Consider the following 27,522-nt stretch of genomic DNA (forward strand, 5'->3'; position numbering starts at 1 on the left):
ACGTAAACAATGGAAATTTACCTGGGAAGTCTGCTGCCACCTAGCGTTCCAAAGTCTCTCATTATGTTGATGATGGTAACGTCCGATGTAGGGCCACATGAAGTACATGCAAAACTGTAATGGCTATCATAGAGCTAACATTGTGGACACTGTACAGTATAGTCCAAACGGTTGTTGATGTAGCATGATACTTAGCAAACACAATTTTTTTGAGTGGGACAAAATAATGACTCATTAATTTTGTGTTTTCGAAAGCTAGTGCAGCCACTTTGAAAAATAAATGATGTGTACAAAGTTACACTTAATGCCTTTCCCTGAACGAACTGAGTTTCGAAAATACCATCAGTTCACAATACGTCATGACAGAGCCCAGGGCCCAATTTCATAGAGCTGCCCAACAGTAACAAAATTTGGTTGCTTAACGTAGCAAAAATAATTGCTTAAACCATGGAGTTATGTACACCTATTTCGCGAGCTTACCACGCAAACAAACTGCGCTCACAAGATTTTAGATCATTTGCTTAAGCTAAAAAGAAGAAGGTAGGCCCCCTACTGACAAAATGGTGGGTGATATAAATGCAGAGCGGCGATAAAAAAGAATCATCGCCTTCGATGCTTGTATGTACTATTTGTAATGGTTCAAAGCGCCCTTGAAAGGTTTACACACTAACTTGAGAGTAAATAAGAAGATAATACATTGTACGAACATTTCTGTGGCATTTTAGAGACTTATAATTTGCGCCGGCACAATAACAACTTTTGCAATGATAATTATTGCACTATGCACTGTGTTAATAAGGTGACTCATAAGCAAAATAGAGGCTTTAAGGACCCTTTTTGTTTGCTTGCCGCTTTAAGCAAAAAACTTGATTAAGCAAGGCTATGAAATGAAAAATGTGCTAGGTGCGCCCAATAAGCACAAAAAGACCGTTACGGCAGCTCTGCCCCTATGCTTAAACAGAGCGCTTAAGCAGAAATGGGGCTTTAAGGACCCTTTTTGCTTGCTTGCGTGCCGCTATAAGCAAATAACGTTGCTTAACCAAGGCTATGAAATGAACAATTTGCAAAATCGACCGTTAAGCTCTATGAAATTGGGCCCTGTGACTTACTTGACATTGAGACTGTTGTAGCTTACAGCCGAAGGTGGGAAATACTGTCGCTTTGCACCATGTGGGTCACGTTCCCTCAGGATATTGGGTCGTAAAAATAGCCATGGCCTTTATCAAAATTGTCAAAAAGAGTCTCGCGACGGTTCGCTGGACAAACCTGTTTTAAAATAGACAGGGCACTACACTTTGACCCTATTGCATATAATAGAGCTGCAGCAGAAAACATTTGCTTACCAGTTTTCCCTTGCTCGAACTTGACATTGTTTATAGTTTGGCTGGTAACCTTATGCTGGTGAGAACAATGCTGCTGCGCTGCTTAAATCAGCTTTATGAAATTGGGCCCCGTTTCTTGCTCTGTTGTTTATAAACAAATCTCATGTCAGGTGTCTCATGTGTTGGGTATAATATTGTAATCAAACTTATTTTGAATTCCTTTTACTTTAAAGGCAGTGGACACTATTGGTGATTACTCAAAATAATTATTAGCATAAAACATTACTTGGTAACAAGTAATGGGGAGAGGATGATAGTAAAACACATTGTGAGAAACGGCTCCCTCTGAAGTGACGTAGTTTTCGAGAGAAAGAAGTAATTTGATTTCGAGACCTCAGAATTAGATTTTGAGGTCTCGAAATCAAGCATCTGAAAGCAAACAACTTCGTGTGCCAAGGGTGTTTTTGTCTTTCATTATTATCTAGCAACTTCGACGACCAATTGAGCTGAAATTTTCACAGGTTGGTTATTTTATGCATATGTTGAGATACACCAAGTGAGAAGACTGGTCTTTGACAATTACCAGTAGTGTCCAGTGTCCTTTATAACTTACAGTAAAGTTATTTGTAAAATGGAGATAAATATTCTTGATTTGACTGGAATTGAGTTGTTATAGGTTCAGGGTTAACACAAGAACCAACTCAAAATATGACATTTCATTCTCAAGTCAAAGACAACTTTAAAAAATATCATAATACAAAACACCCATATACACCATTACATTTTGACGACATACCTAACATACCTTATTGATAAAGGTTGATTTTAAAAACAATGTCTCAGTTTTTGTTTAACAGGTGGTACATACAAGCATTCCTAAAAGTGAAAATAATTCTAAATTTTCCTGATTTTTACGATTGTCCTTTTATCTCCCGTTGCCTTCAACGTTTTCTGGGAAGACGCAACATTTCCGAACATGAAAAATAGTTTTTGTTTTGTCCCAACTTCATGCCTCTGTGATGAGGTAAAGGGTTTTCTTTCTATGAAAAAGTACCGTACTATATAAGTTGTAATAACACGCATCGATATGGTTTCAGTAATTTGTTTGCAATTATAAAAAAACAGTTCTCTTGTTGTACTTTGTGCGTTGGAAATGGAAGACAGAAACTAATGTTACAGTCTATGGTTTTCCGTTGACATTATTTAGTGTTAGGCTATATTCGTTTTTGAAGTACACCAAATACAAATTTGTACAGACTATTAATAAAAAAGGGACAAAACCTGATCACACCCACATGAATTTTTATACATATCTATCGATGTTTTCTTTTTCTGGGTTGTCATGAAAGTTCCCTTGGTTTTCTCACGAAAAATATGGACCTTTCTTTGGTTCGACAGGTTAAATTTGAACCCTGACTAGAGGTCGTCGTTCTTTATGGCTATCGTAAACGAAACTGTTTCGAAACCTCTTCGTTGAGTATCTGTTGACAACGTTAATGAGAGACTAGGCTGGGCTTACATAAATAGAGAAATAAACACCAGAGCTGCTGGAATTCCTTTTTTTCTTCGAGCCGGATCCGATGGGGGTCATCCACACCCCCTTAAAGGCACTGGACACCTCTGGTAATTGTCAAAGACCAGTATTCTCACTTGGTGGTGTATTCCAACATAATGCATAGGATGCAGTATAAGTTATAACGAACATGTGGTTATTTTGACTCAATTGGTAGTCGAAGTTGCATGAGAATAGTGCAGATGCATAATAAAAGGCTTCAGGCCTGAAGGATCTTAACTCTTTTAACTATGTAACTTCAGAGGGAGGCATTTCTCATCATGTTTTTTACCACCATCTGCTCTCTATTGCTCGTTACCAAGTTTTGAATGCTATCTAGTAATTACCAATATAGTGTCCAGTGCTTTTAAGAAACCTTGACTTCGTGGGTTGTTTCGTTTACACACAATTCATTAAAACACTATTAATATGGTATCTATACCTCCACAGAGGAATGGTCTTGGTATGCTGACTAATGAGGGCGTCCACTACGTGTTTCATCAGCTGTTCCATGGCGCTAAATATATACTTTTAATTATCTTTATTCTGAGTTCAAAAGCGCATCCGTTTGCTAAGTGACTCATTGAATTTCAAAAGTAGGAAAGTTCAACCAAAAGTTATTGCCTTTATTTAAGTTCACGGACGAGTTTTTAGCTAAAGCTTTCGGGTTTGTGTTCGTACGTTATATATTTACTAATCGGGTATAATAAACACCTTTAGGCATTGTGAGCATGGTGAAGAAGCAAACTCTTGGCGTGCTTTAGTCATGAATCGAACCCACGACCATATATTGCATTGACATGACATACCCACGTAGCATGTGTTGACTATAAACGAGCGATGTTGTACATGTGCCTTTCTGACAGGCAAGATACTACACTGGTTAAGGAAAATATACACTTTGTGCAACAATTTCCACAAAAAATTGCTCACATATACACAAAAGTAACAGCCGAACAAATTTGATATGTGCCCCTTTTGTACATGCCCCCAAAAATGATGAAATGTAATATAATACTTCAGTGTGCTGTGTATACAAAAAAAAACATATTTCTGCAGGAAGTCCAAGCTCCGCAGCTCTTTGTAAACTTGTGATGTCACCGGTTACATGGTCTAATGGCATCACTTGTTAACAACATCACCAACAACAAAAACTACAATAAATGCATTGCTGTCAACTGAGTGCAAACGGGGTATATTAATGCCAACCCATGCTCAACCATGTGTTTCAGCATGGCACAATAGCAATTCTATGGCAACACCAGCATGGATCCCCGAATGTGTTAGGCCTTCTCTTCCCAACCTCTCAAATGGCGTAAGCCACGCCCCCTCTTATGCCACTACCGAACCTGTTGCTGAGTCGAGTACACACATATCTATGAACATAGTTGTTGAATGTTACACCATTTTATGAAGAAACGATACTTTTACATTTGTGTAGTTTGAGCAGAGAGCAGACAAGTGAGAAAACCAGCTTCGCGCCTTGTATACATGGTTACCTCAAGCTTTTATGTGTGCGCATCAAAGGAAGACGATGAATGACTTGCAAGTTGTTCTCATTTCGAGGTGTTTTTGACAAGTTAGGGCTTTTGACGTTGTCCTAATTACACCTTCAAAGAAAATATGTACTCGGCCTTCATAGAAAATGGCTTTGTTCAGGCTTTGGAAATGGAAGTTTATTTATTGTCAGCTGCTGAATGGCTGCATCCATGAAAGAGCAACTCATGAAAATGATAATAATTCTGAGCGTTGGTGACTGTCTTGCTCCATGGTGACTCATACAAGAAAGAGACCTTGTATATAGTGTCGGCTTCCGAAGTGCTGGATTTTTTTTTAGCACAGGACACTTTGCAGTGGCCATACACAGCTTGGAAGTTGTATAGCTGCACGCCTGCAATATCGTGTACTGAGTCCTTCGTCAAGCAAGACATTTTCGTGTTCTTATGTAGGGACTTTCTGTTTGAAATCAACTGGTGTTCTTTACAGACAGATGTGCTGGAAGCAGAGCGTGCGATACTATTTCAGGATACCTGTGGGAACCAACACGGGATATAGCGTGCTATGCCTGGGCTGGCCCTTTGTCGAGCTCCGTGGTGGGCTGACTATACTGAGAAGTTCCATGGTACCCTGATTTTGTCAACTGTATAGCGCAAGGACGATTCAATCAGCACTCATAACTTTATTGACTCAGACGATCACCCCACTTTGAAGTTGTCAGATTATATGTGTTCTTTCTATGACTCTATCAACAGAACAAGTCTGATTCTACCTCCCCGCTCCATGCTCCATGCATAGAGAGAGGACTATATAAGAATTCTCTCGCGCCATTTTGGACCTCTCGTTGATTCCTTTAATTAGCAACCTGCCTGCTGTTTGTTTCTGGTGACTTGTTGCAATTGCTGCGGAACGGCGGAAGTCGTCCCTAATCCTGGACCTTCTGACCCCCTTACTTTACCCAAGCTGATAGTGGTCAGGGGGAACGCCGTGTTATCTACGAATGTGCTTTGTGTGAGCATAGAGCTAGGACGGTGTGAGCTGCGAACTTTTGGACCCTTGTAATTAAACACTTAAATGTGTTTTTTGCTGTGTTTGTTTATCCGTGGTGTGGTTTGAGTTGGACTCCATGATTTATTACTGAGTTATTGCCATGGGACTCGCATCTACGACCGCAGTCCGCGTGAGCTATTAGAGAGTCCATAGTCCCTTCTGTTTTGTCTGAATGTCCGAACATGAGTGACTTGTCACTCCATGCTTGTGATGCATTGTAATGTGTGGACGTGACGCGTCATGACGTGACGTGGACCAAAAGCTTTGATTTTTTGTTATAGAGGAAGGACTTTGCGATCAATAATTTCCCCTGAGCGCACACAACAGGTTAATTCTTCGTGTGGATTTCACAAATTTCGCCATCACACAAATCAATGAAGCATTAAGTGTGTGGCATATCACAAGTCAACGGATCCCAGTTTGCGATTATATTGGTGTAATAACTTGTTTCCACGATATAAATAAACCCATGCGCGCAGATCTGGGTGCGCATGACTCGACACGCATTTTATAGGGCACAGTTGACGTTCAGTGTAGTGGAACGCCCTGCATTGACACAGTGTTCAGTTCCCTTGCTATTGTCAACCCTCATTACTACGGTGGAATCTTCACGGGCACCAGTGTAATTTAGTGTGAACTACAAACCAGACGACGAAGCCTTCATTGTCTACAGCTGCGGTACATTGTGCTTGTCGATGAAGGCAACTATAAAACTTAACTCCGCAAAGACATGTGTTGAACACTCTACGGACCGAAGTTCAACTTGAAATTACTGTAAAAGGATACCAAAATGGCATCAGCACGATAGTATGAGATTTTTTCCTTGGTGATAGTGCGGAGGAATTTTGTGTTGGACTTGCACCTGCCAGACCAATTTTTCTGGCCCTGGCAAAGTTTTCCTCCGGCATGTCGAACAAAACTCTCCGGAATACGCTGACTTGGTTCACTTTTGTCGTCGCTTCTGCCGTTGTGTTTGTCTTAGGAATTTTTCAAGGATGGAACCCCGACAGGCGGACAACGTATTACGTTTACGACGGTTACGATGCTGCGCCACCCACCACACCGCCCGTCCTGCTCGTCCGCCGCCGGGGAGGGGCGACGAGGGAGAACGGCGGTGGCGCTCGGCCGTTGCCGGTGGGCGGTAACAAAGTTCGTGAGCTTCACTCCAAATCGCTAGATCCCGGGTTCGCATCCAGTGATGGCGGGCCTTCTGAATTCCGCAGTGATTACGTATTCAATGAGACACGTGGACTTTCACCCCCAGGATCCATAAATACCAGCGCGGGAATTATACGAGAGTTAAGCAAAAAAGTAAGAAAATCAAAGGTAAATATGTTGGGTGACTCATTATATCAAATATTGCTTTAATATGAAAAGGATGTACTGTTTTTATGTAACAGCTTTTAATCGTGGGTGATAACGACTTTAAAGGTGTGTAATCATGGCTTGATATTCATGTATATATAGACGTAAAGCCAAACCTGGATCACTGTCGAGCTGCATGAGGATGCAGGCGGGGTCAAGGGTATCGAGGTTTAGGCCTATAAGGTGGTGCCGCAAGGTTCCATTCTGTGTCCATTTGATGATGCTCATGAGTAATTATTCAACAAGTTGATTTGTTGAAGTTGTTTTGGTAGGAAATGGTAAATTGATTCGTAAGTTTTTTGAATGAAAGCCCATTTCACACATGTGTGAAATAGGCTTCTTGTGTATGTTCTGTCATTTATTTTAGTACGTGTGTTTTTCGTAGTTATTTCGATTGCTACAACAATATACATAACGTGGGTTCTCTGACTACAGTAGTGCTTACGAAGTTATTGGGGTTTCTTTTGTATAAAAGGATTGGTGCTTGTGATTGTGAAACTGTCATGAGTGAGCTTTAAAATTGAAACTCATCCAAGTTTTGATTCTTGTTGAAATTTCTATACCTGCACTTCCTCGTGATGAATCTAAATGCGGAAAATACCCTCTATTCTGAGTAATGAATCTGAAGCGTCAGAAATTACCACATCACCAGAAACAAAGAAGTAAAAGCAAAACAAGTCAAAGAAAAAAGAGTGATGTGTAGTTGCCAATGAGTTGTTGATTGACAGGGATTGTAGGGACTGCTGGTTAAGGCACTTATCAAAATATCATTATACTGGTTTGTGAAATAGGGCCTTGGGCATAGATGTACTTTGATAAAACGTCTTCCAGAATGAGATTATCTTTGCTGTCTTCATCGGCAGCATGACGCCTCAATGCCCCTGCTAAATCCCCGAAATCACACAGCATGTGACACCCTTTCACTAAAATCATGGCTACAACTATATGGAATATATGTACATGAACATGTACTTTCAGCCAGTGAATTTCGCAAATATGATTCTGATGTTTCTTAAGAAAAATGACACCCTTTCACTAAAATCCTGGCTCGTCCATGTTGGGTAGTAACATAACATTAATACATACCCTTTTTCAGCGAATATCTCAAATTGCCTACTAGTTCTTATGTTTCTTTGGAATATTGACAACCTTTCACTTAGATCCTGGCTGCAAACATGCTGGGTAGGTACTTGTGTGTAACAACTATAGCCTTCGCCGATTTTCTCAAATTGCATAATTCTGATGGTTTTGTTTTGAATAATGATATCCACAGCTCAATCGGGTTGTGTAATCTCCTCTCTCGCAAAGCGGCTTGTCTCATCCGGGCACTCGTTCAGAATTGAGGGTCTAATTAATGGCAAGATCATTGAGAAGGCGTCGCGGGGGATTTTCGGAAGCATGTATAAGAAATGGGTTAACATTGTTGGAGGTACAGGGTTGGTCCTAAATAAATTACACACAACTATGTTTCAATTTGAAAGCTCACAGGCAGTTTAAATGCTGTCATCGTCGAAAGAAGTTAGCATTTGAGCAAATTTGTTTGCAAGCGAAATAAGGCCATGGACGCCTGTGCACTTTTTAACTGCATAAACATAGCAATAAAAGAGACAGCACCTACTGCTCATGATATTAATCAATTTATGCCTAGCTTAAAGGGCCTGTACTATAACATTTAGTAATGACACTCTGATAAAAATAATGGCTTTAATAAACTTACTTGGTAAGACGTACCGCAGCTTTATAGTAGGCCTAATGCATTTTGCGAAACTTTACTTCGAAAAACAAATTGTTCACAGGTTAGTTTTATGGTATAATTACCGAAGGCGTAGGTTACAGTGCATTGACATACTCGCTGGTTTTGACGTGGACGTTTAACTTGCCACCTTGTTTATCACTCATCATCCTGTGCGTTATCAAAACAATGTCTTGGAAACATTCCTCAGGATGGTTGGCGCTTATTGCCGTTTCAAAGGCCGTGACCATAGCCAGTAAATTATCCAAATATTTACCCATACATATTTATCTGTAGTTCATTTTTTTCAGGCTTGTAATTTCTCGTTTTTCGCCAATTTTAAGATATTCTAAAAAATTTCTTGAGTTCACATTTTTGTGGAAGATGTAAAGCAATTTTGATTGGTTTCACCCGGCCTACTCACTGTGTGTAAATATTATTCAGTACTAGTCCTGTGATAAATATCCTCAAACTGATATCTCGGTGGGATTCGAACCCATGACATTTGCCATGAGATACCAAAAGCGGAAATAGATTGTCAATCTCTTCTGTTTTGAATGCCTCATCATGTGCATGGTGATGCACAGAGTCTTTTAATTAATGTTACATCTTGGAGGTTATGTGTCTAGAGTACACTGCAAAAACTCGGCTGTTATAAATTACACCATGCTTGTTTTCACAAAGCTTAATTAAGAGAGAATCAATAGTGTGTTGAAACTACACCATTGTAATTGTTTTTGGCAGAAATTAGTGGCGTTTTAACATGGTAAATATTTATTTAGATTCTTTTTTTTAAGTATCTATCCTTGTGACAACACCCCTGGTGTTTTTAAAAACCTTGTACAGTGCTTAAAGGCAGTGGACACTATTGGTAATTACGCAAAATAATTATTAGCATAAAACCTTTCTTGGTGACAAGTTATGGGGAGAGGTTGGTGGTATAAAACATTGTGAGAAACAGCTCCCTCTAAAGTGCCATAGTTTTGGAGAAAGAAGTAAATTTTCCACGAATTTGATTTCAAGACCTCAAGTTTAGAACTTGAGGTCTCGAAATCAACCATCTCAACGCACACAACTTCTTGTGATAAGGGTGTTTTCTTCTTTCATTATTATCTCGCAACTTTGATGACCGATTTGAGCTCAAATTTTCACAGGTTTGTTATTTTATGCATATGTTGAGATACACCAACTGTGAAGGCTAGTCTTTGACAATTACCAATAGTGTCCACTGCCTTTAAAATTCCTTTTTTCCCCAGGATTGTTCGCATGAGTCTAACTCTCATGCTTGATTTGGGTGTCATGGGTCGTACGATCCTTGAGACGTCCACCTCGTTCTAATATTTGGGTATTACAACCAAACATTCTAAGATTATGACAGGCGGCTTACATATCCTCATACCATAAATAGCTTGATTTATATCAACACCAGTCTTCCCTTTCCTTTTGACGGTGAAATATATGTCTATATTTACAAGTTGCAAGTTCACCAGATATAATACGGCATTGAATTTACCATATGCTTTAATCTTGTTAAAGAGGGACTTCGAGGTCCATTTGAGTTTTGTGATGCACTTATTTCTAATAAGGCCGTGTCCGAAACGACGACTTCGGCTACAGCTACGGCTAGATCGCGCGCGTCTGCCTATTCTTTAACACTGGTAGACGCGCTGATCTAGACGTAGCTGTAGCCGAAGTCGTCAATTCGGACACGGCCTAAGAGTCATCGTGATAGTGGGCGAAATTACAAGACCAGAGTTCACAAGAATGAAGTGCCCCATCTTAAAGGAACACGTTGCCTTGGAACGGACGAGTTGGTATATCAAAGGCGTTTGTAACCGTTTGTTATAAAATGTATTTGATTAGAAAGATGTTGTAAAAGTAGAATACATTTATCTACACAAATATGCCTCGAAATTGCGTGGTTTTCCTTTTACCTCGTCAACCAACACGGTAGGCCATTTATGGGAGTCAAATTTTGGACTCCCATAAATGGCCGACCGTGTTAGTTCGCAAAGTAAAAGGAAAACCATGCAATTTCGAGGCAAATTTGTGTGGATCATTATATTCTACTTTTAAATTATCTATCTAACCATATGCATTTCATAACAAACGATTTCAAACGCTTTTCAACGACCAACTCGTCCGATCCAAGGCAACGTGTTCCTTTAAGTTTAACGTATAGGTCCATAGAGTGGTTTACTTATCAGGGCTTGGTATTTCTAGTTCCCTGTCTTACGTAGCACTTAACAACGTCACAATGACTTATAGTCTGTTTATGTACTTAGAGAAGGATTTCGTTTGTAAAGGTAAAGTTCAATGCTGTGATGATAAAATATTATCAGTGTAGGAAAGAACTCTATCTAAAATATCTCTACAAAAAAACAAGGACTGTATTTCTGATGGTAAGGTCTGTTTTACTGTGTATCCGGAAACTGTAGTATGTTACTCTTCCTTAGGATAAATTAGTGGCATTTGAAATGGCAGACATCGTAGCCGATTGACAGCTAGCTATTAATTAACGACTTGAGATTCGAGGGGGGAATGCAACCATGACGTTGTTTTCCTTAGGCGAAATATAGGGGAACTTAATAATACAGTGCTTAAACCAATATAATAGTTGGTTTGTATTGTTGGTTTATCATGAGGTCTGCGTTATCCCATGGTTATCCGTTCTAAGAAGGGATTTGTCGAGAGCGACATGATCTTAATTCTTAATCCGATCTGAATGTCTTTTGATTTCGATTGTAACGATTGAGTAGGCATCCTTTGAAAATAGATTTAGCTTGGATAACAGGTAGATTTAAATGAACAAAAGATCATTTGAGCAAACTTAGAGCACCAGTGACGGTTTTAACAAGTTAGGTCCTAAAATGGAGCCCGTGGAACCCTTGTTGTTCGCATAAAGGTATTACAGTGTCGTTCTTTACAAGATATATTCGATTGAGCAATTGCTTAAGCGTGCTACCCCTGCTCTAAATCATTCAGGAGACAGTGTCATTATTTTCAAATTGAATACTGTAATGTATGTGAGTATTCGTGTTCACAATGAAACAAAATGTTCTGTATAAAGTGATATTAAGGTCTAAAATATTGAAACATCTACACCACATCCCAGTCAGCCAGTACGTGCAAAGTATTATTCAATTTGTCAATATTTAAGGTGGATAATATTTTAAGTGTTATTTTGCACAGTAGTTGGACTGATAGTTCTATTAAGTAAAAATGGCTTCCCTCTAAGGTTGAAGAACTGTCTGGAAAACTATAACTTTACGAAGTATTTGTAGGCCTACATGACATTTGGCCCTACATGTATTTGAAATATCTGTACTGAAAAGGTCATGCATGTGCACTGTACAGTGTACCATTAGCCCTGGCGTCTTACACTTTCGTATTGTATCTGTGTACAGAGGAAGAGTCCTATTTTTTTATAGGGCTAAATGTACTATGCATTATACTGTAAATGTACAGTATGTAGGCCCTACTGTATGATGCATACTGCTCACGGACATTTCAATTTAGTTATTAGTTATTTTGAACAAACGGTTTATTGGTTATGTAACTTAGATCCAGGGTTATAGGGTTAGATCGTTACAGGTGACCGACCCACGGAGCAAGGAAAACCTTAGAGCTATAGGACCTAGCTCGTGGAAAAAAACAAGTCTGCGAAAGGACCCAGGGCAGTAAATATTGATAACCTTGTGGCCCCTTGCAATGCGTTGATCATTAATGGTGGTGGTGGGGGGGGGGGGGGGGGGGGCTGCGAGCGCCCTCATATGTTTTTAGTTAAAACTAGACTTATTCATCATGCGTCTCCTTCTGCTGGAGTAGAGACCTGCGTCAATGTAGTGCAAGGCGCCGTTAAAATACTGTAGGGGTACGATGTGGCTTTGCAACCTCGTACGGTCTGGAATCGATACTCTACAAAAGTGTTCATATTGTAAACGGTATGCTCTGATTTTCTTATCTTCGGACATACAGCTAGTCTAGACTCTGACTCAAGGTCCTCATTCTCATGAATGCCCAGTGTTGCTTGTCTAGTGTTGCTTGCCTCCTGTTGGCGGGTTGCTGTATCTGTACAAATTTAGGTCTCTTAATTTGCACAAGTCGTAAAAACCGTAGGTCTATAACAGAACGCATATATAGCCTACCTACGACCTACGACACAGAGGGAGCAACTTTAATCATAGAGGTCGTTTCTCTATGCTTCAATCATCTGTTGGAGAAAAACATGTATTTGTGTCGTCACACTGGCGTGTCTAATACGTTCACATCCATGAATGGTTCCAAAAAACAAATAAACAACTCAAAGCTTACATATTTTCCGCTTCATATGAAATCATATTGATCTTTCAAGCTATGTCTTTGCGCAGATAAAAAAGCGATATTGTACCAAACTTGACCCCAAAATGTAAGAGGTCGGCCGTATATTATTAGTGTTAGTATTGAGGAGTTGCTAGAATAACAAATAATGCATATTTTCATTGTTGATATCGGCATTCTTATCAACCCATTTTGATTGAAAGGGTCGGTAACATAAAAACACTTCAATCAATTTTAAAGGCACTGGACACTACTGGTAATTACTCAAAATATTTATTAGCATAAAACCTCACTTGGTTACGAGTAACGGGGAAAGGTTGATATATAAAACATTGTGAGAAACGGTTCCCTCAGAATTAACGTAGTTTTAGAGAAAATGGTAATTTTCCACGAATTTGATTTTGAGACCTGTAATAGACTTTTGAGGTCTCGAAATCAAGCACACAACTTCGTGTTAGAAGATTGGTGTTTGACTATAACCAATATTGTCCATACAGTGTCTTTAAATATATTTTTTTGTTGGTTTGGGGAAAAGTGGGTCCTCTATTTGGGCTGCTCTGTTTGTTAGAAAACAACAGCGGATGAAAATTGTTGTTGTAATTGTGCTTACAGTTTCGACCCATCATTATGATTTTGTGGCGAGATTTATTCGAAAGGCACCAATTCAAGTAGGAGTTTTAGCTTTGCATGAGATACTTTCTAGTATTGGTTTGCTGTATAACACCGTGTACATAAAATTAGTAAAAATTTGAAATTTTGCAGGGTGGGGTACAATATTGTAAGGTTTGCAGTCTCACAATGTTCATGACTAGGATTTGAAACTTTGCATGGTTGAGATACAACCTAGTAAGGTGTTCTTGTTGTCACACCACGTACATTACATATCCTTTGAAATTTTGCATGGTGACAATGAGATACATAGAACTCAACTCAAGTGTGGTTTGTAGTATAACGCCATGTACAGTGTGCGTGTGAAGGATTTGAAGCTTTAGATTCTGAACCATTCAGAACCAATAATCAATAATCAAATAATGATCAATTATGGAGACTAATCAGGACGCCCCCCCCCCCTTAAGAACCCATTAGGCCCAATCCTTTTACGGAGAGCTTGAACAAATTGAGGCTAATTAGCTTAATTGTCATAAGGCATTCAGCAACTGAGTGCTTTAAGTTTGTGAAGTTTACAAAACATGCACAGGTTACACAAATCTGTTTGTATTATATAATACTTATAGCAGTGGACACTTTTGGTAATTACTCAAAATAATTATTAGCACAAAAACTTATTTGGTTACGAGTAACGGGGAGAGGTTGATAGTAAACATTGTGAGAAAACGGCTCCCTCTGAAGTTGAGAAACACTAAGTGAGAGCACTGGTCTTTGGCAATTACCAATAGTGTCCAGTGCCTTTAAGATGCGTGTTGATATTCCCGATGGCTGAAGTAAATGGTCGTGTACCGTGTCCCGTAGAGCATGCATAGAGCAGGTTATCTTATCCGGATAAAACAGGGGGATCAGTCTATGGATTGCATAATAACGTTATCCCAAACTGTCTGAAATATTAATTAAGTTGATCCCAGTCCAGATCAAAGTGAAAGAGGAAAACATTTTAAAGGAACATCATCACGCATTGATTGTCGTCACCCATCACACACAAGGCCACGAATTCCTGCCATCTTTGTCTGGTTTTATTTAGATGCTTTAACATTTTAGAATGAGAAAATTGCCGACTATAATGGCATGCAAGATGTCTGGATAATCGTAATAACATGTAATTAACATGCCGCATGCTTATTAGTGTCAGTGATAGGTCTATGTTTTAATTTTTAATGAATTTTCAGTGAGGTATATTTGTTGTATGGACTTTGCATAGAGTGTGTTACATCAATGTACTCTGCTATACAACCTTATTCGAAGGGGATGGTAGTTACTTATTTATAGGTACACCAGTTAAAGGGGAGGTACGTTTGGTAATCATGGCCTCAACAATTATTGGTTAGAAACCCACGTCATCAGTCTTTGATGGTTTTTGAGAAAACATTTCACTCCTAAGTAATGTCGTTATGTACAAATGTATTTTTTACCAGATGTTAAGTTACGTAATCCATCATGTGCGTGTTCATTTATGTAGACCATGTGATCTGTGAAATCACGTTTACAAAAGAGTCGCAGAGGCTTGACTTCCTGCACTGCAGGCACACAGGCACAATTTGTACACAACCCAATGGAAAAATACATCAATACTAATGTATGGATATTTCACTGTTCTTTTTTATCGACTTGTTGTATGAAGAAAGAGCTTCAGAGCCTGTCCAGTCGTATTGTTTACAACTCGTGAATTTAAGTTGAATTTATATATGACAGACACTGTAAAATTTACCATAAATATGACAAGTTTATTGTTTTGCCTGGAATGCACAAGGACGCTCTTTTATACAGAAAGATTTGTATATCTTGTGTATAGGCCTACACAACTTGCAATGTTTGATTTTATACTGTGCTACCTTTTCTCAATGATCCACAACGGCCGTATTGTTAAGCACCAGTTTTGATGTTGATACATTTTTTTTTAAACGAACATTACATCGACGATCAATCTTACTACGTTTTAAAGGGTCTATGTAACTTTTGTAGGACAAAAAACACCATGTCCACAGATTTACGCTAAACTTACACAGTTTGAAGATAATGATAGTAGAAAGCTTCCCTGAAAATACTACATGCTGAGGTGCTGTAGTTTTTGGGAAAAATAATGTCATGAAAATAATTTTCGTCTCATGAGACGAAAATTAAAAATACGTTTGTAAATGATAAAAACGTATTTTCATAACATTGTTTTACTCATTTCTCATAAACTACAGCACCTCAGTAAGTAAGATTTGAAGGGAAGCTTTCCACTATCATTATCTTCAAACCCTGTAAGTTTAGTGTAAATCTATGGACATTTTGAAAAAGTACCCAAATCCTTTAAGTAAACAGTGACTGACAATCAAAAACTGACCGGTATATTATTAAAAACCGTTGCGCATTGTTTTCACGAAAGACGCCAACACCATATAAACTGTCAGTTTGAAATAATTGCTTTCTTTAAAAAAACTAGCGACTGGATTGAACTGTAGTGTCGAGCTTTTTCCTCAAGGCATGTCGGTTCTAGCGAAGGCATTTCTTTTCTTCATTGTCCTTTCCATTCAATCTAAATTGCATCGTTTATCAGTTGGACGTTTCATCGCCTGTGATTTATACCCAACTTAAGAAAAGGCCCAAAACAGTGCCCTTTGGGTCTTTTGTGGCTTTTGTTGCATTTTTTTCCAGAGGAAATCTGATTTCAAAATGAACACAAACACCAGTTTCAAGTATGATTTATTTTTTTTTAACATAAAATGTCAAAATCTGTAAAGATCCCCGGAAACAGCTGACAAGTCAAAACAATAAATAGTGTTATCGCTCGCTTTTCTATTATCCCCCAAACACTCAACTGAAATGGTGGCATTTTACTCTTTTTTGAACAAAACAGAGGGTTGACAAAGCATGCGTTGTTCACTGTTTTTTTTAAATGTGTGTTAATCCATCGATAGGAATTCTAAGTGGCTTTGTATGCTTTTTACTTAGTTCATTTTTTGACATGCACTTTTTTGTCCATGTAGAGTGTAGCTATTTTCATTTGGGGCAACTGAAATAAGGAACTGTTTGGAGGCTACTGGCGTTTTTCAAGAATTAACATTCTCAGTACAATCGTACTGCGAACGAAGCCTGTAGTCTTGTCATTTATCTTGAACTAAAATTGTTTAATTTGTATGATTACCGTAGTGATTCACGCAATGCCTTTGCGTGAATGTTTGACCCTTAAAGGAACTGTGTCGCCCTGTCATAGGTCATGGAGGTAGCTACCTCCATGCATAGGTGTAGGGTGAGAGATTTCCCCAGCCAGGGAAAAGCTTCGAAGTTGTTGTCAGGGACTAAGTCACTCATGAGCATGATGATGATGAATGTCTCAGCGTGCAATGGGCATCAATTATGCAGGTCAATTGAAGTCGTCTAAGGACTTCATTTTCAAACTACCAGCTCAAACGTTTTCTATGATGAAAATTGTACACTCTTCATCAGGAAGCTTCATAAGCCATACCTCAAACAAGTTTACTGGATTGTAAAGTAGCTTTATCTGTAAAAGCAGTGCCTCTAAAAAATGTATGAACTTTTGACAACCCCTAATGCGTTGATTATCAGATAGGATGGTCAAGTATGGCTAGCTGATAACAATGTTAGGCGTCATTACCCAAAGCGAGATAGGCTGAAAAAATCTCAGTTGGCTTGCGGTGCTGTGACTGTTGTTGTTGTTGTTGATTTTGGTGTATCTTGTTGTTGTTGTTGTTTTCGAAGATCAAATTCAATCCAACCCTATTAAAGGGGTGGGAAACGTTTGGTAATTTGAACCTACTGACCACCTGATCTGATAACTTTCATCAAAATAAAGCAGTGTCATGTTTCTTTTAAAAGATTGAAACGATTATTTGTACCAACCTAACAAGCCTGACAGATACTTCAAGGAGGCAACAAAGGCGATTGCCTCCATGACCCTTGGCCTTTGCCTTGGTGCCCTTGATATTCTTCAGAAGAACTACATTTTCCTAATCATAGGGTGCCCTTTGATAAGGAGAAATTGCCATGGTACCCTTGCCCTTTCAAAAACGAATCTTCCATACTGGCCTATGATTTTATGGACGTAAGAAACAAACTAGGCCTATGTTAGTGCCAGTCCATTTCGGAGAGCGAAAACAACCCATGGAAATAGGTCAACGGCCTCATCCGGGAACTACCCTACCCCTCCCTAGCTGTGAGAGCCAGCTGTAATGCACATGTGATTTTATAACGTGTAGATGGAGACAGCAATAAACTCTGAATTGTGTGGTTTAGGGAGGGGGGGGGGTCTGGCCTGGCCTTCGCAATCTTGAAGACCCTCGAGACGTTCGTTTCCTCATCGAGACTTCCTGTTAAGACCGATCTAATACAACTGTATGATCTAGAAGACCTTGGACAAGTTTTATAGACGATTTGGCGCAATGGTGTCTATCGCAGTCATGCGTTGAATAACCTTCATAAATTCAAAATAGAGCATACTGGTTAATGTGGCACTAATCGTACATAAAACTCATTCCGTCTGATTTGTTTGTTTGGCGTACCTCATCTTAATTCAAACCAGTGTAGCCATTCAGCAACCGAACAATTGTTGTACTCTTTAGTCGATGGGAATGGGTTGTAACTTTGCCAACATGACTAACGATGACGGAGCTTGTTCCCCGAAAGGGAATGTATATGCCCTAGGCCCCTATACGTTTGATAGTTAGTTTTGAAATTGGCAATACAAACTTACTCGATTAGAATTACATGAGCTTTGTCGAAAGTATAAAGCACTTTCACAACTTACAGCTTACAACAATAGGAATGCTTTACTGTACCTATAATGTTTTCATTTTGTGTAGACGCCTTGACCGGTTTTCTGGAAAAGTGTGCGTTATAATTGTTATTACCTTATTGCTTCTCATAAATGAACAAGGATTTGCATTCCTTCACTCACAAAAGGAAGCTAATCAGCAGCAGAAGTTTTGCAACATATTGAAGGTTTACCATATCTATAGGCAGTTTAATAGAATAAATGGATATCAAGAGCAGATGTTTGTTTTTAAACATTCACAATTGACGTACATTATCTTGATTCAAAGAGAGTAATCACATCAGTAGCCGTGCCTTTGCCAACACACTGAATATGATGTACAATACCCATAGTGTACAATATACCTTTATAACGACGTCATTATAAAGCAAAACTGTTGCCAGCCTCATCAAAGACGGAGACTGCCCTGGATTTCCGGACAGTTTTATTAAATTAACGCACACAGTTGTCTTCTCTATAAGATTGGTATGGTTGGGGTGAGGGAGGGGGTGATATTGCAATCACATGGAGTGAGATGTGGCCTTGGGGGAAGGAAAGTAAGCTTAAAGGAAGGGACTATCTACACGTTAACGTTAACATTCTTATCATTAGAACAAGTTATTAGGTCGGAAGTTTTTGCATGTGGGAACGGAGATCGCATTTGTGGAGCTATTTTAGGTACAAAAGTTGTTTCACCATTGAGGCAACCTTCTACTTGATACTTTGTGCTGAGTACTTTGCACTTGGTACCGGGTGACTTGGTACCTGTTGATTGGTACACGGTGATTGGTACCTGGTGGTTGGTACCTGGTGGTTGGTACCTGGTGGCTGGTGGTTGGTACCTGGTGGTTGGTACCTGATGATTGGTACCTGGTGATTGGTACCTGGTACTCTGTACCTGGTATTTGGTATTTGGTACCTGGTATTTTGTACTTGGTACCTGGTGATTGGTACCTGGTGATTGGTACCTGATGATTGGTAGATGGTGATTGGTACCTGGTGATTGGTGCCTGGTACTTTGTACGTGCTGATTGGTACTTAGTTATTGGTACATGGTGATTGGTACTTGGTTTGTATGAAAAAAGCAATGACCAGTGCCCCCAGTCCCACATAGGTCTGTGGTTTCAACATTAATTTTCACTTTGTATTTGAAACTTTGTTTTCCAGATCACCAGGTCCATTCGGAATCACACCTTGCAGTCCATATGCCGTGCCGAGGAAGTGAACGACGTGAGCATGCTGGACCGCGGCCAGCGGGACCTACTGGCGCGTCAGATCATTGTGGACGACAAACGCAAGTTCCTTTACTGCTACGTGCCGAAGGTGGCGTGCTCTAACTGGAAGCGCGTCATCAAGTTCATGCAGGGTACCATCGACGACATTGGTACCAGGCTGAAGATGGACCACAAGAACGGACTGGTGTTTTTGGACAGCTTTTCCGAGAAGGAGATCAACTATAGAATTAAGAATTACTACAAATTCATGTTCGTCCGCAATCCAATGGAGAGACTGTTATCGGCGTACAGGAACAAATTTGGAGAGGTGGCGCTCAGCCAATACAAAGACAGATACGCTCCTAGAATTATACACCGCTACAGGGGGGAATGGGATGGGAAAAGCAACAATATTACCTTAGAGGAGTTTATAAGATTTGTTATTGATTCCCGGACTAGGACCATGGACCAGCATTGGAAGCCCATGCATCTACTATGTCATCCATGTGCCATGCAGTATGACTTTGTGGGCTCCTTTGAGCAGCTGAACGCAGATGCGGACTTCGTGCTGGACAAGATCAAGGGGGACACCGGAGCGTACTTCCCGCGTCGGCAGGACTGGTACAACCCGACAACCGAGGAGAAGATGCAGAACCTCATCAAGGACGTCGACCCCGTGTACATTCAACAGTTCGTGGACAAGTTCATATTGGACTTCATTACGTTTGGCTATGCGCCTCCGAAGCAGTACTACTTAAAACATAATCAACCTGAGAACGAGTTTGAGGAGGAGGACCTCATTGGTAACGAGATTGATAATGATGTGATACCTAGAGGAAGCGATCACTCATAGCGAGGCATCCTTTCGGGCCTTGAATTCCACAATTGAAAGGGCAAGGCCATTTCACTTTGCAAAAGGCACTTCCATTGGAAAATCTTAAATTCAATGGGAAACTTTTGAAGGGACACTAAGGCCAAGACCAGGACAACAGAGGCTATGACCTGAGTGGCCTGTGTGTATATTCCAGGTCTGCCCAATCCATTCATGCGGAACAACAAGGAGGGCCCCTCTGGTCCCGGGAAGTTGTTTGGAATTGACCATGAAGCCGACGTGGAAGCACCGGGGCTTGTAGCAACGGTTGACGGGTCACTTCTGTGTCAGCTGTGGGGTTAATCCACACGGAGCCTTAATCTGCTGGTGACTTAAAATAATGGCGTCGTGTGGATTATGATTGAGCGATCCCTTCGCCGGTAACAAGTGCTGAACTTGGACGATTGAATTGAGACTCCGGAAATTGGCAGTGTAACATGTGACGTCACAGTCTTAGAGCCAGGAATTCCTGCAGGCACGATTTTGTAAACACACACAATGGAAGAAAACTTTCAAATCTTTCATTTAAGGAGAGTGCACTGTACAAGCATCAACATTTTAAATAAAGAAAGCGGGCACATCGATTATCTATTGCACAGTTGTGATTTTAATAACTTCTTGGATTTCTGTGGAAATTATGATACAACATAAGATATCCCCAACTGACCACGTAGTATCTTGCCTGCCAGGAAACGCCATGGAATGTACAAAGTCACTCTTTTTGTAAACTAATGTTGACATGGTCTATAGTTTACGAGAGAAAACGGTAGAATATCTTCAAATGGTAACAGAGAATATAAATTCAGCCACTGCTGCCTTGACTTTTAAAATGGCGTCGAAAGAGATTTACTTCCAAGGCGTCTCTTGTACCAAAGACGAAGCAAACTGTTTATTTCTGATTTTGATCAGGTGTTGTCCTGGCAGTTGTACCGTTAAAGTTTGAGGTTGATCAAATGGCATAAACAGCGCCCTCTTGCTGCCTTCTAATGACCCGGGTAACTTTTTTATACTTCGTTGTAGCATGGAGTAGTAAGAATGTGTTGTTTTGTTTTGTTTGAACTTTGATGAACTTTTGTTTTTGCTTTTTGTAGTTCGGTTTCGAGTTGCATTTTCTCTTTTATCGATGGTACAGAATGATTTAGCAGTTATGCATTAAGTTGTAACAGTCACGTTGTGTGTTTCAGAAAGAGATATATTTTTGCACCCTGATAGTGTATACAACCCTAATGTGGGCTTGTGTTGAACCAGTCCACAATGGGCCATAGTACAACGTGCTGTAATCTGTAGTATGGCCCAAACAAGGGTGCAAACTCGTCTCTGGAATTACACCCTACAATATACCCCTATAGGGGTATTCCGTACACACAGGGAATCTTATTTGGTCGCTAATGTTCTCATTTTTTAAAAACGTGTGTTGTCACTTCGACCGTATAACTATTCAAGACACAGTTCCATTAGGCTGTGAAGATCAGATGTCGGCCCAAAGGCGAGGGTCAAAATTGAAGATTATCTGAAACCTTAGTTTTGAAGATCGTATCAAAGGTTCAACAAGATCTTTAAGTTTCAAACAGTTGGCATTAGGTTGTGTGTCTTTCTTAGCCAACATTTTGTTCTTAGTATAAATGGCCAAGTCGAAAACAGTATTTCCCCTGCGGTATGTAGGCAGGACTGCATCCGTCTCTGAAGTAGTTTTAAAGGTTCAAACGGAAGCACATGATGGGTTAATGACCTGCTTTTAGAATAGAAGAAAGGAGTAAGGGGAACTTAAAGATCACCCGTGTTAAAAGGGGTGTTTTATGATAAGGAGATTTTTCTCCCAGTATTAAAGTTACAAATATTATTGTAACGGTTGTCCACTTTTTCGAACAAAAGTTATCGAGGGGGCTTTCTTTGGCTGTGTACGCTTTGTGCACAGCAACTTTTGATCCGAATTTTGATCTATCATCTAGATAAGGCAATTGATTCAGAATAATGTTCACGGTTGCTAATTTATTCTTTGAGCTCTAACTTTGATACTAATACCTCATGTACTGAAGAATTTTGCTGTGTGAAACACTATTAATCGTGTCAAGGCGTTAAATGAAAATGTCATTAGAAATCCGTTCTTATAAGAAGTTTCGATGTGCCTAACCGAAACTAGCCTGATTAAACCGTGTGCCTTCATCATTCAAAATGAAAACCTCGTTTGGTTTATTTTGTCTTGAGAACTCGGCCGACCAAGTCGATGAACAATTTCCATAGTTTGTACTACTTGTACTGTAGCCATGTGTTTAATAGTTGATGAATGCTATTCACATGAGTTGTTAATTATTTTGTACTTGGGTATAAGATACTTGAATTTTTCCCAACTGCTATGGTTCACATAAAAAAAACCATACTTCATAGAGCTGCCGCTAAGCACAAAAACGCAAATCCAATATTTGAGTTATCAGATTAAGGTTATACCAGCTAAAATCGTATACTAACTGTACCAACTATGCCTGGTATCCTGTTTATTTTCGCCTTGAAAGTTTTAGAAAATTGCCACACAATGTGTTCACAATATTTTCTGCTTTAACAGCTGCATGAAATTGGAGTAAGCTCGTCCCTTCGTTACTTTCAAGTATTATTTCGTGGGTTGGGATTTCTATCATCGACCCCCTTGTTTGAGGTAGTTTATCATTCAACGCTTTAAGTAGGTGACCCCCTTCTGTCGACATGTATGACTGATCTAACCCCCTTGGTGAGGGAGGGGTGATTCATTGGAGAGGGGGGGGGTGTTTCATTGGAGAGGAGGGGGTGCGTTTCATTGGAGAGGAGGGGGTGCGTTTCATTGGAGAGGAGGGGGTGCATGTAGTGTTTTTTTCTGTGCTGGCGTTGACCTATGATGTGTCGATGAAGTACATTCGCATGTGATGAACTGTGATGTACATGTACACTTACATGTACATGGATTAAGTGGCTTTGGAACCGGTGTATCCGGTCTGGAAGGCATTTCTTTGAAGGCGCCCTCTTTGGCCGGGTGTTTTCAAAATGGCCGCCGGTGTCGGATCCTTCATACTATGGTCTGTTGACACATTCCGTTTGCGACGTTAACGCCGCAGTTGCGGAACGGCTATCAATGCAACACTAACCAAAATCTTTACATGGACAAATTAACAATAATATTCATGCAAAATTTATCTATAATGGGAATCTCCTGAATAAGTTTGCTAGAAATTATGATTTTTATTCCAAATTACGTCAACCACATTTACTGGACATTCTCATTAGTAATGACAATCACTGGTTCAATCACACTCGTGTTTCAATAAAATCTTTCCAGATTCGTTGATGTCAATATTGATGGCTTCCGAAGGAAATCATTTTTTTTAGCTAATTCAAGAAGCAAACTTGAATGTTGTACAACATATCCAATCGGTTTTATGTTTAGAGAGAAGGGAAATAAATCAATTTATTATTGTTGAGTTATAAAATATTTAAACAAAATGTTGCTGAAGATTGTGATAAAATCTCACGCAAAGTAGTGTGAATTACAATTTAATAATGTTGCTAAATGTTCTAATAATACTGTGCTGTTTTCTTCACAAATTGGCAGCTTGTGCCGTTTATTCATAAATTAATTAGCAATTTTGATTGTGCCTATAATTTTTGTTCAATTTCTAGAAGTTTGTAATTAACAGTTTCTTTGTTCTGTTCTGAGATTTCTGTTTAAGCAGATTTTTAGTATTCTGTTGATTAGAGACACAATGGTCAGACAGCATTAAATAGTATTTTATAAAAACTCACCTTAGGTAATCGTTATGATACAACCTTGTGTGTTTTAAAGAGTGAATTGTTTCCATTCCCCGTATAGTTTCCAATACATGACCGGTAATAATTTCACCAAGTAGCGATGTCATCTTAGAGATGTTTTTGTTACGAATCACTCGCAAATTGACGTTTTTCTGACGGGTGTTTTCTAATAATACGGACACTTGCAAATAAACACCAATAGATTAAAAGGTATTAAAAAAAAAAAATTGAGTAGTAACTACAAAATGTTGGCCTGTATGGAAGTATGTTTAAGTGATAGTTTTACACTCATTTGTTACTTAAGAAAACATTGTGTTTGTCTCGAAAATACCAGCATATGCTTACTTTTGTTGACTTGTGTTACCATGGGTAACGGTAACTTACAAATCCATGGTTACGTTTAAACGAACAGTAGCTCAGAACGTCAGCAGTTGCCAAAGCTTTAATGTCAACAAAAGAGGGCGCTCGACTTCTGCACCGTGAGCCGCCGGTGTCCTTCGCTCGGCCCCAGCGGCCAGTCTATCCAGGACCGCTGGGATGGGCTAATCGCTTGCACAGATTCTTGTTAAGGAAGTACGTCATGTATGTAGTGCATAGAAATATGGTGCAGTGTTGAGTGTATGCATGATGGGACTGCGCATTATTAAACCAATGACAGTGCATGATACGTTTGCCCATCCCAGCGCCTTTGGATGGTTAAAGCAAGGCGCTGGGGACGAGCGAACCGGTGTCCCTCCCTCGGCCCCAGCGGCCTGTAGGTCTATAAGGCAATGCACTGGGGACGAGCGAACCAGTGTCCTAGGGAAATCGTTCCACCGGAAATTGATGTCCCCCATAATTATGGGAAATTAACATGGGGGTGAAGGAGGATATTTCCAAAGAGGGCGCTGTCATAAGTAGTTAGTACACAGTTGGCCATGTGGGGGACAGAATCTCTGGGAAGGGGGGGGCACCTAGAATCTCCTGCCACACCGGGGCCTAGGGACTAGACAAGTTTTTACCCCAGCCTCAGTCTAGGTCCATTGATGGTGCGTATAAGGCGGTCAAACACTGGTTGCGCTATAATGGGGCTCTAATTGGTGACTCAAAAGCAAAGCTGTCATATCTGATGGTCCGGACTGGACGGGTGTACTGTAGCCCGACAGTTTGGAACGGGGGCATGAAGAATAATTAAGGCGGAGCGAGGGAGTCTCGGTTGAAATTCCACTGACGAGTGACAACCTCATTCTCAAGGTTCAGAAAGATGTTAGCCCTGGGCACAATTTCAGAAAGCACGTATGCTTAGCACAAAGAAATCATGCTTGGCAGAATTGTTACCGGCCAAAGACTCATAAAGTTTATATTCAGTTGGTGCATCACTTATTGTTTGCTACAAAGACGTTTACTGAGCAGTATTTTCTGCTTAACAATAGCAGCTTTATGAAATTGGGTCCTGATCTTCGGTCGATACCTGCCAGTGCCAATTATTAAGGCCCGTTTACTGTTCGTGCAATGTATCGCGGCTTATCAGCAGTGACAACTTGCCTCAGATTTCAAGTTTTGTCTGTCCCCGTCTTTTAAATTATCTGGGGCTCGGATAGTTTTGTTTTATGAAGAGTTGCCAAAGAACGATCTTTTAATTATTATGTTCAATTTGTCCTTTGAATACCATATCCCAAGGAATAACACGGAGGCCATGGTCTCTGATGGCCCTAGTGCCCTTTTATAAAAGTTCATGTAGGCTGACTGGATTTGCAAAATACAACCTTCCTTGCCCTCTTAAAGATTAAATTGCTTCTCTTTATGTTGCATTGCACAACGGAGCTTCATGACAATGAGAATAAATAATTATTTCAATCCATTATGTCGACCGGCACCATCCCCTCCCCGAACTCCCTTAGCTATAGAAATATTCATGGAAGTTTGTAAGTCGAAAGATGGGCCTTACTTGAAATAAATAAAAAAAATAAAATAAAAAATAAATAAGTAAATATCCTTTTCTCACAAAATAACTTCCAATACTAACTTTAAATTGCATTTGGAAACCAATTTCGAGTGTAATTTAAAATCAAATAGGCCAATCAGTTTAGCAAAATAACAATGTCATAATACTGTGACTATACACTGTACTCTGCCAAAACCATGTATTGTGTACACTCCATGCGTGGCTTGTAACATAGACTGGTGCCCTGACAACTCATACGTGGTAACCCAAGGCGTTAAATCAAGGAACACTGCAGCGCCATTTTTGTGTGCAATTTTCAAGAAGCCCAAGGAACACGTGTGTCTGTGCTAAAGAATTCTCAAAATAAGGTACGTACTTCTTGTTTGAGGTTTGTATAATGCTCAAATATTCTGTACTATTTCTTCCCCGTCGCTTGCTAGCTAAACGTCACTGAAAGTTCCGTGTCTTCAAGTTCTGTAAGGAAACATCAAAAACCGTGAACGAACGTGTTGTTGTTTATAAGTAAGTAGCATAGCGTCCTCATGCGTTCTAAAAAGGCCAGTCTCGTGTATTGTCGTCTGCGGGCAAGTTTGTTGTTGTTGAGACACCACGTTGTGGTAGACAACGCCATTTCTTTTACTTTCTACATACTTCATCTCGGCGTTATCAAATCGCAGAATATAATAGAAATACATAATAGATTTACATGTTTTCCGTTTTCTCAATTAAAAATGGGCATGCCATCTCATTGTGGAGAATTAACTTGTGCAATGATTTTCAAGTACAAAACCCACACAATAATTTATAGCCTGTTGGTGATTTTTCTCTCCTTCTTTTCCTGATCAACCAGCCATTTATGTTGACTCTTGATTTTGTTGAATATGACTGGCAGTCATAGCCCCATACTCGTCGTAGTCTTACTATAAAAACAAACCCAGCGAACCACTATTTTAATACTCTATAGTAATAAATCATATTGTATTTAGGAAATAACACGAACTGTTAACAGTCAAAGGAACGATGTTTTCAATGTAAAATGCATCAATTGACAACAAATAACACATACAACAAATGAGACTCATTTGTGCGTCGTTTCAAGTTGTAAACAAAACCCAAACATGTATAAATACTCCACTAGCATTGTTTATCATGGATGCACCCTACTCCCATAGAATGCTAAATGAAAAATATTCAATTGTGATTTCGCTCAGCCCCTTTTGAAACACATCAGATATATTATTTTCAAACAACTTAACTTTGTATTTCTTTTAAGATTGTGGTTGGTTAAAGGTTTAGAATTTTGGCTAATAATACATAGAAAGAAAGAAAAAAACAGATTTCGTTTTTCCAAACCGACTCGCTGCCAGTTTCCATGAGGCATTCCTCTCTCTCATTCCCAAGCCAAATAGCTCCAACTTTAATGCTTAAATCAAATCTCATCAAAAGTTGAAGCACAGAGCCTCCATGTTAAGA

At 39.6% G+C, this 27,522-nt stretch overlaps 1 protein-coding gene across 2 annotated transcripts; it reads left to right on the plus strand.

Moving 5' to 3' along the window:
• The first annotated feature begins 5,904 nt into the window (after positions 1–5,904).
• LOC117293785 (carbohydrate sulfotransferase 14-like) lies at positions 5,905–23,093 on the plus strand. 2 transcript variants are annotated; one of them, XM_033776227.1, is made up of 2 exons: positions 5,905–6,747; positions 19,434–23,093. In XM_033776227.1, exons 1-2 carry the CDS (start codon positions 6,328–6,330, stop codon positions 20,331–20,333), a joined length of 1,320 nt encoding a protein of 439 aa, XP_033632118.1. In that variant the 5' UTR covers positions 5,905–6,327; the 3' UTR covers positions 20,334–23,093. The 2 variants fall into 2 exon arrangements, with proteins under 2 accessions (XP_033632118.1, XP_033632119.1); XM_033776228.1 differs by having other exon boundaries at positions 5,905–6,732.
• The last annotated feature ends 4,429 nt before the right edge of the window (positions 23,094–27,522 follow it).

This window comes from Asterias rubens, chromosome 8 (assembly GCF_902459465.1).
Source record: "Asterias rubens chromosome 8, eAstRub1.3, whole genome shotgun sequence".
In the NCBI taxonomy this organism is placed as follows: domain Eukaryota; kingdom Metazoa; phylum Echinodermata; class Asteroidea; order Forcipulatida; family Asteriidae; genus Asterias; species Asterias rubens.

What these genes read in the sequence shown, in the direction of transcription:
- LOC117293785 (XM_033776227.1), top strand. Translation starts at nt 6,328, where the DNA reads ATGTCGAACAAAACTCTCCGGAATACGCTGACTTGGTTCACTTTTGTC. An exon ending in AAAAAGTAAGAAAATCAAAG is followed by an intron (nt 6,748 to 19,433) that starts GTAAATATGTTG and finishes TTTGTTTTCCAG; the next exon opens with ATCACCAGGTCCATTCGGAA.